The 9,204-nt window shown below is 50.1% G+C and overlaps 1 protein-coding gene across 1 annotated transcript in view; it reads left to right on the plus strand.

The window, feature by feature from the left end:
* The window catches only part of LOC138266678 (uncharacterized), a 100,665-nt gene extending 100,226 nt beyond the window's left edge, over positions 1-439 (plus strand). Inside the window, exon 3 of the mRNA XM_069215480.1 lies at positions 178-439. Within this exon, the coding sequence (XP_069071581.1) occupies positions 178-317 (140 nt within the window). The 3' untranslated portion in view covers positions 318-439. The remainder of the gene's footprint in view (positions 1-177) is intronic.
* The last annotated feature ends 8,765 nt before the right edge of the window (positions 440-9,204 follow it).

Consider the following 9,204-nt stretch of genomic DNA (forward strand, 5'->3'; position numbering starts at 1 on the left):
GATTTAGGAAAAAGGAACATCAGATTCCATATGAAATATTGACCAACTCTCGCAAATAGTTGGACTGAAATGGGAGAATAAACCGAATAATTTAGAGAATGATTTCTGATCTGATTTGACTAGTCATTTTTAATATGAACGTCAAGTGAGACTGATCATGTTTTGGTCTTCTTTCAGGTTCTCTTACTTACCAATTCTTGCGTTCACTGTGGAGAAAGAAGACCCTTGAAAGGACATGCTCTGTGTACATAATCGAAAATGAAATGCACAAGAGAGAGCTGGAAGTAAACCACGCTGAATTCGAAACAAAGCTCTAGATGAACACTCTGCACATACGGTGTCTCACAAATAGTGCCAGGATACTTGCAATCACAAATATATTTTTCAGCTCACTATTTTTATATATTTCTGCTGCCAGAGCTGCTGGTCAATTCAATACAGCACATACATTTTACATTATGATTGAGAAAAACATTGGAAAACTTTGAATCATTTCTATGAAGGCAATAGCGCAAACTCAGTTTGGATTTGATTTCAATTTACTTGTTACTTTAGTTTAAAAATGAGTTTGACCATATCAGTCCTTTGCGAGTTTAATAATTAGCCATAGGAAACGTTTAAAGTCTTTGTTACATACGTTTAAAGTCTTTGTTAAATTGATCTAATAAGCCATCTGGACTCTTACGTTACAGTTGGAATTTGAACTGGAGGAAAGGGTATGTCCTGTGGAGACCGAGAGCAGAGCATTTGAAATGTTAGATTAAATATTGCGAGAGAAAATCAGCACCATCACTCCCTTTTGTGTGTAAAAGGGTGCTTTATTGGAAACAGGTGCACTCACAATATTTCCGCCCTTGGCCTTGTGCCTTACAAAACTAAAGCCTCACTATACATAATCTCTCATATCAAACACTCCCCCCTCCCCTAACCTCCCTTCTCCCCTCCCTTTGCACTTGCCGCTCATTAGTCCAGTCCTCCTTACTTCCCGCTCCTGTTTAATCTGTCTAGTACCTTAATAGTCAGTTGCTAGCGTCTTGAGCATGCAAGTCTCCAGCTCCTAAAGCTCCATATTATCTTCGTAGCCCTGCTACTGTCCACCCTCATCCAATCTGCATTTGTCTTGTCTTATTTTCTTCCCATCCGTTCTCGTCTGTCATGTGCCCGTTCTCTGTCTCCGCCTGCACCTGCTCCAAGCGACAATACATAAAACCCCCTTCCCGTGCGTCCCTTTCCAACAAGGCCAAGCGTACTATTGGACCAAATTTAGATAAATACTACCCCCCAACCCCACTGGCCATATAACACCCCAAGCGGGAGGGTGGAGAAAAAACCCACCTCTCTGCCAAACTATCACCAACAAAATGGTGGCAGTACAAAATGTCGCCATAATTTATATCGTAGCCCCCAGGCTACTAACCCCCGCACCCACGTAGCCCAAACAGCGCCCAAAAATGGCGCGAATGGGCTGTGCCACCTCTCGCAAAATTCCCGGTGGGGAGACTGCCAATATTGGCGCTCCCCTCCAAAACCCTTTTGCGAGAGAAAATCAGCACCATCACTCCCTTTTGTGTGTAAAAGGCCGCTTTATTGGAAACAGGTGCACTCACAATATTTCCGCCCTTGGCCTTGTGCCTTACAAAACTAAAGCCTCACTATACATAATCTCACCTATCGAACACTCTCCCCTCTCCTCCCCCCTCCCTTCACCCCTTTGCACTTGCCGCTCTTTAGTCCAGTCCTCCTTACTTCCCGCTCCTGTTTAATCTGTCTAGTACCTTAATAGTCAGTTGCTAGCGTCTTGAGCGTGCAAGTCTCCAGCCCCTAAAGCTCCATATTATCTTCGTAGCCCTGCTACTGTCCACCCTCATCCAATCTGCATTTGTCTTGTCTTATTTTCTTCCCATCCGTTCTCGTCTGTCATGTGCCCGTTCTCTGTCTCCGCCACCAGAAAAGAAGAGGATCCGGTCCCAAGGCCATCCTCTCCTTTTCTGCCCCCCCAATATACCCTAGTCCGCTGTTACCCCAGGGCACTAACCGTTCCCTAAACGTCATTCGTAAAACTTCTTTTAATTGGAGCAGGTACAGTTCCATGCCCACGAAGGACAGGTGTACTCCATCGCCCCGAAAAAATTCTTTGTCCTCAAACCTAATGTCCGTATGTTCCATATAAGTAAATCCCTGTTCTGCGCAAAACGTCCGCATCTATTTATTAATCTTCCTCCTTGCCTTCTCAATAGCCCCCGGTTTTCGCGCTCCCCTCCATACTTGCCGGGGGACAAAAGCTGTCCAAATCACATAGCAACCATGCCACTGCTGTCGCACTACCGTCAAGTCCTTCTTCATGTCTCTTAAAACATCCAACCCTGTCCTCTTAACCAAATCATTCTCACCCAGATGTACTACCAGCACATCCGGGCAAGAACCCCGCCCTTTTAGTCTCTCTAAAGTCCACAACAGGTCGGACCAGCACATACCTCCTCTGCCCTCCCACCGTACTCGATAACGTGCACCATCTAATCCCAAATTGACCCCCAATGTAGTCGACTGCGCCTGTTTTGCTGCCCATTTCACAAAGGAATGTCCCACAACCCATATGGATAAGAACTGCACTGCTGGCCCATGAAACCGAACCTGCATCGAGAAAAAAACATGTTACCTTCCTCATTGTCGCAAGCGCTCATCGCACATACTTCTTATATGCATTAGACTTCCATCGCCCCAGCTCTAGGACCGCAGCCCTCTGCCAACCCCGCCGTCCTGCCTCTGTCGCCATGCCAATTCTAAAAGAATGTGTTCCATATTGCGAAGCCTCAACGCCTATATACATCAAGCAGGACCTCAACACCGCCATTAGCTGATAACGCGGACACTGCGTCGCCTCGCAAATGACAAAAAACCCAACCCTCATCTCTGTGCCAAATCCCTTGCATTCGCTGCGCTAAGTGCACTGGGTATGCCCGCATGAAAACTTGTCTCCCCCTACCCTGTTGATCCGTCTTTGACCACCGCAAGGATACTCCTACCCCGTGCGCCGAAATGCACACATCTTCCCATCGGACCCCGTTCCAGGAACTAGAACCTAATAACTCCGACACCTGGAACGCCCCAAAGAACATCCAAGACATCAAGGTCCAAAACAACGCGCCCTCTGTCTCACACCTACAAATCACTTCCGTTGTCGTTATCAGCTGTTTCAGCAGTCCTAAAGTAATCGGCTGGCGTTCCAGCGCTCTAACTCCCCGTTACCTGGCCCAACCTTCCAAGATGCGCTGCCCCAATTCCCCCGCCGACGGTGCATATCCCCACAACAGTTCGCCCATAAATGCAATACCTGCCAACTTCCCCGCCATGGACACCTTTGACAGTCCGCTGTCCACCATATCCATGATGAAATTAATTACATCCTCAACCTGCTCCTGCTCCCACCGCCAACGGCGGGCCCCCGACTCCAAAAAATCCCACCAAGCCCGTACATACGTGCGCTGCGTAGAAGGAGCCAACAAATTCACAACCAATCGCAGAATCCTCTGTGGCCTACGTTCCAAAGCACCGCCGGCATTGCCGTTCTGCTCAAAGGGGCGTCTGCAACCAACAAACTGAATCTCTCCCACTGCGAACGAGATAACGCATCCGCAATGTCATTATTCACCCCAGGCACGTGCCTCACCCTGAAGTAGATGTCACACCGCAAACATTCCAACACAAAAACTCGAAGAAGCTGCAGCACCTGCGGGTCTCTAGCTGACTGCCGATTAATCACTTGCACCACCGCCATGGTATCCACTCGAAACAGTACTCGTTTGTGCCGCAACCATTGTCCCCACACGCACACTGCCACCACCAATGGAAACAACTCCAGAAAGGCAATACTCCGAACTCCCGCACGCCATGCCTCCGGCCACTGCTCCGAGAAAAACTTGCCCTGCCAGTAGATTCCGAACCCCGACGCCCCTGCCGCATCCAAAAAAATGTGCACGTCCCATTCACACAAGGGCCATGCATGAATCGGGATGCCATTGAATGACTCCAAAAACACGCACCACATTCTCAAGTCCTCTTTGACCCCGGCGCTAAGCCGTACATGATGATGTGGCATGGTGCCACCCGAAAGTGACATACCGAGCCTCCTGCAAAAAGTCCTGCCAGCACGCACAACCCTGCAGGCAAAATTTAAATGACCTAACAGCACTTGGATTTCCCTCACTGTCACCTTCCATTTTTGGACCATATGCTGCACCGTCTCCAACATGGTCGTCTTTTTTTCCGCGGGCAATCGCGCCACCATGGCCACTGTATCCAGCTCAATGCCCAAAAAGGACAATGCCGTACAGGGCCCTACCGTCTTTTCGGGGGCCAGGGGCACACCCAGGTCCCCCATGAGGGATTGAAAGCTCTGCAACGCTACTTTACAGGACTCAGACTCTTTCGGCCCTGCAATGAAAAAATCATTTAAATAGTGCGTATCCGACGCATGCCCTGTGTCCGTTACAAAAATCCACTGCAAAAAAAGTGCTGAAGCATTCAAATAAGGAGCAAGAAATGGAATAACCCATGGGCAGAGCCTTGTCAACATACCAACTGCCCTGAAATTGGATGCCCAGCAATTCAAAATCCTGCGGGTGCACCGTCAGGAGTCTGAACGTGGATTTTATGTCCGTTTTTGCCATAAGGGCCTCCACCAATGCCATTGCCACGTCCACAGAGGCATATGACACTTTAGTGAGTTCTTCCGGAATTAAATCATTAACAGACGCCCCTTCAGGCCACGACAAATGGTGTATCAGCCGATACTGCCTGGGCTCCTTTTTGGGCACCACTCCGATAGGGGATACAACCAAATTCTCCAAAGGCCAATCCGCAAAAGGGCCTTCCATTCTCCCTTCGGCCACTTCTTTCTCAGGCTTGAGCCGCACAAGCTCTTCCTTCCCCCGAACGGAACAAAATTCTCCGCCCACCGACGCTGTCTCGGTCCATTGTATCCCAGTTCAAAACCCTCCGAAAACCCTTGCAACAACAATTGCCCTTGACGCGCTAGACCATAGCAACCCACCCAAAAACTAAGCTTGTCCAACTTAATTGGCGTAATATCTTTTTCCCAAACTACCCTGCCCCCTCTGCTTGGGCTGTCCCTGATTCCCGGCGGGATTACCTCCTGCTGCCGCCGACTGTTGCCCAACGCTGACTCCCCCTGAACAATTGGTGAGGGCATGTTTCCCTCCGCACTTGGAGCATTCGTGCCTGAACTTACAATACTCCGTAGTGCACAACCCTTTGTTAAAATCCCAACAGGCTCCGGACTTTTTTCCACCCGTACCTGCTGCACCTGATCCCCCTTTTTCGCCTGCGCTAGCCCCTGAATTGGCCCCACCCTGGGTGGGGCGATCCAGAAAGGGCTGATAAATGATCAGCAACCCGCTGGCCGTAAAAACTGTCTTGCCGAACTTCGCAGGCCCCATTGTATGCTGCCATAAATCGGTGTCTATTTTGCCCCATTGAGCCTCCTCGTCAGCCGCCATGCGTGCGCGAAACTCCTTATCGTATTGCGCCCACGCGTAACCCCCGTAATTTAGGTACGCCTTATGGATGACGTCCATGTACTTGAATAGGGCCACTGCCAGCTCAGGAAAACGCTCGCAATACACACTGGCGAAAATAAGAAAAGCCGCCGTCCAATTTTTAATGGCCACCGGGACCCTAGGCCGCTTCGCCAGTTCAAACTCTTCTTCTTTCGAGCCTTCTTTTGCTCGGACCTCCCTGTGCAACAACTTAAGTATTTCCACGTACTCCCCTTTCCATATCTTCTCCTTTGTTGCCTGCATGAGATGTGCACCCAACGGCTTCGCTGTCCCCATATATGGTAACCGTTTGTACTTCCCGCCGACCTTGCCAACCCCGTATTCTTCCCCCACCATACCCGAGTCCTTTTCCTTCGCATTACTTACCTGCTCCTTCACCTCATCTGTGCCTACCCCCACATCTGCCACGTACACCCCTTTATGCAGTCGCTCTCCCGCGCCCCCGGTATCGTCCTCCGTCCCTACCGCCACGCCCACTTGCTTTAAAACCCTCGGCGTGTTACCTTTTTGCAACGACGGGGGCCGCTCCAAAACCTTCCGTCCTGCCCCTCTCCTCTCTTCCGTAGACATTGCCGGCACCTGCAATGACTGACGAACAGCATTAGACTCTCCCCGCTGCCCACAATGCGTCCTCCTCACTTATCTCCCCTTCCTCTACACTGTCCTCATAATCCAACTGCTCCTGATCACCAACGTCCTCACTGTCACTGTCTTCCACCCATTCCCCAAAACGAGCCTTCTTGATGAAGTACTCCACTCGCACCGCCGGTGTGCGCGGTCGCCGTGGGGCCGCCTGAGGCTCCTCCCATTGCGTTGCGTGGCCAGGCCGCTTCACCCTACTCATCTGCAAACTGGTGGGCGCAACACCCAATCCAGCCAGGCGTCGCCGTGCTGTTGCCTTGGCCCGCACCGTCCCGCCAACGCGTTGAGGTTCAATCCAGCCAGCCGCACTGGGCCCCGCCTTCTCTTCTTCCCAGGGTGCCGAGCCCGCCTGGGTCCCCATCCTCACTCCCGCTCCGCTCCCCCTGCAAAAATCCCAATGTATCGTTGTGCATAAGCCCTTTGCCGGGCCCCCGCCCCCCAGGCTACCCCCTGCTTCCTCCCCTTCCCCAACCTCATCACTATCTAAGCTGCTTGTACTTGAGACACACTGCCCCCCACCTGCCCTCCTTGCCCCACCATAAGTACGAGTAGGCGGGCGCACCTTAAGAGTAATTCCGTCTTCTTCAACCTCCTGCTCCGCTTCGTCACTCCATTCCAGGATATGACTCCATTCCCTGCCCTGAGGAGACGGCATTCCTGTACCCTTCCCTGCATAATCCCACTCCCAACCCTGGAACTGTAGCCCCGCCCTTCCTGGGCTCCCCACCCTCCCTTATCCCCCTCAAGCCAGCCTTCCTCGTCCCCTACTCCCTTCCTGCCCCATCCTGGTGCCCTGCCCAGCCCTCCCTCCTCCCTTGTCATGCTCTCCTCACTCCTTTCGCCTGGTATGGGTGTCTCCCTCTCCGCCTTCTTATGTGGCCTCGCTCCTGCTTGGCTCACTGTACTAATTCTCCAAGCCGCCGCCGCCACCGCACCTTTCCGTGCTGAGGGGCCCTTCCCCCCTGACATGCCCCTTTTTGGCTGCCGCCCCCCCGAAGGGCGTGGCCGCCGCCCCGTGCATTTGCACTCGGAGCCCCCGGCTCCTGACGTGTCCTGAGATGCCGGCAGCCTCGCCCCTTATGGGCGCGGCCGCCGCACACCTCCTCCAAGCACAAGCCGGGCGGGCGCCCCCGAGCCCCTGCCCCGGCCCCTCCCACCACCCGCTCTCCTCACCTGCGGCGCCAGCCGCCCACGACTCCCATGAGGTGGGGAGCATGCCGCAACAGCGGCCGCCACTCCGCTCGCCGCGCTGGTCACTCCCGGCGGGCGGCATTTTCTGCCAGCACGTCGAAGCGCCCTGCCTCCCAGAGCAACTGTATGACTTGGAGGACACGTCGGTCCATGCTCTCGCCTTCGACCACCTCGTACCGGGCCGCAACAAAAACAGCGGAGATCGCTAAGTCGGCAGCCACGTAGGTAACCTTCTAAAGCTGTCCCTTCTATCCTTTCCTCCACTATTATTGTTGTTTTGTCTTTTTTTTTTTTTTATATATACCCACCCAATCCTAAACTGCTACACACTCGTGGACAAAACCTGCTCTCTAGCTACACCTGCCTCTCTACAGAAAAAACCTGCCTCTCAGAAAAAACCTGCCTCTCTGCCAAACTGTCACCAACAAAATGGTGGCAGTACAAAATGTCGCCCTAATTTATATCGTAGCCCCCAGGCTACTAACCCCTGCACCCATGTAGCCCAAACAGCGCCCAAAAATGGCACGAATGGGCTGTGCCACCTCTCGCAAAATTCCTGGGGGGGAGACTGCCGATATCGGTGCCCCCCCCCAAAACCCCTTTGTACTTATTCGGGTGATGATATAAGATAGTGAAATATAAAAAGAAATGGCAAAGGTGTTGGAACCACTTTGAGGGTTTTAGGGCCGCATCATAGCTCAACCCATTTCATTATGGTGCGAACTCTGCTTTAATATTGATGTGGTAGCAGTGATGTGCCTTTACACATATTATGCAAAAACACTGTTTTTGCCCTTTTTTACTATCAACATGCATTTACTGCTTGTTAAATATCCAGATTAATGTTTTATATTTTGTACTCCATTACATGTTAGTATCAGTAATTTATGAGAAAAAAAAAATGAAAGCAAGTGATGAGCAGGTGCTCAAGGGAGGATTCAAGACACCAGACCCGAAAAACACAGAGGGCCTCATTACGAGTTTGGTGGAGGGGGTTACTCTGAAGCAAACGTGACGGATATCCCACCTGCCGTATTACAAGTTCCATGATATCTTGTGGAACTTGTAATACGGCGCCACATTTGTGATGGAGTAATCCTCTCCGCCAAACTCGTAATGAGGCCCTGAGTCTGGTGAGCAAGTATGTGCCTTAAAATGTAATACTGTTATGCAGAACTCACTGATTAATAACTGTATTATTTTAAAGCCAGTTGGATATTTTCTGTGAAGCAACATGTAAAGTTATTATGTGAGTTATATGTCTGTAAATTGTATTTTTGAAGAAGTGTAACAAGTTACATCGGGACTCTTTATTTATATTTTATTTATTTGGACAACTTAGTGAATTTATGCATTTTTTAAAGATGTTACAGAACATTTGGTTAATAAACCTCAAAGTGTATATTGTTTTTCAGGGAGTAAAGATCCTAATCTTTTAGAGTAATAGAAGCAAACAAATGAAAAGAAATCACAAGTGGATTGAGTGATCTGCTTTAATACAAACTGAATTTATCTAAACATTATTATTTGTTGTACTTTAAATTTAGAGGTTAAAACGGTTCATTAAAGGTAATAAAACCAAAATTTGATGGGAAGTTTTTTCAAGCTGTAATCTGTGTTATTTGTGTGATTCAGGGCACAGTGTGATTACCTCATAGTTTTCAGTGGTTTTACTGCCAGGCTGGATTATAAGTGTTACCAAGTGTGCAACAGGGCGGTATAACCACACCCTGTGATCTCACATCTAATATTTCCACACATCTTTTTTGGTCACTAATTCCACCTGCTCACAGCG

The sequence above is a fragment of the Pleurodeles waltl genome, chromosome 11 (assembly GCF_031143425.1).
Source record: "Pleurodeles waltl isolate 20211129_DDA chromosome 11, aPleWal1.hap1.20221129, whole genome shotgun sequence".
In the NCBI taxonomy this organism is placed as follows: Eukaryota; Metazoa; Chordata; class Amphibia; order Caudata; family Salamandridae; genus Pleurodeles; species Pleurodeles waltl.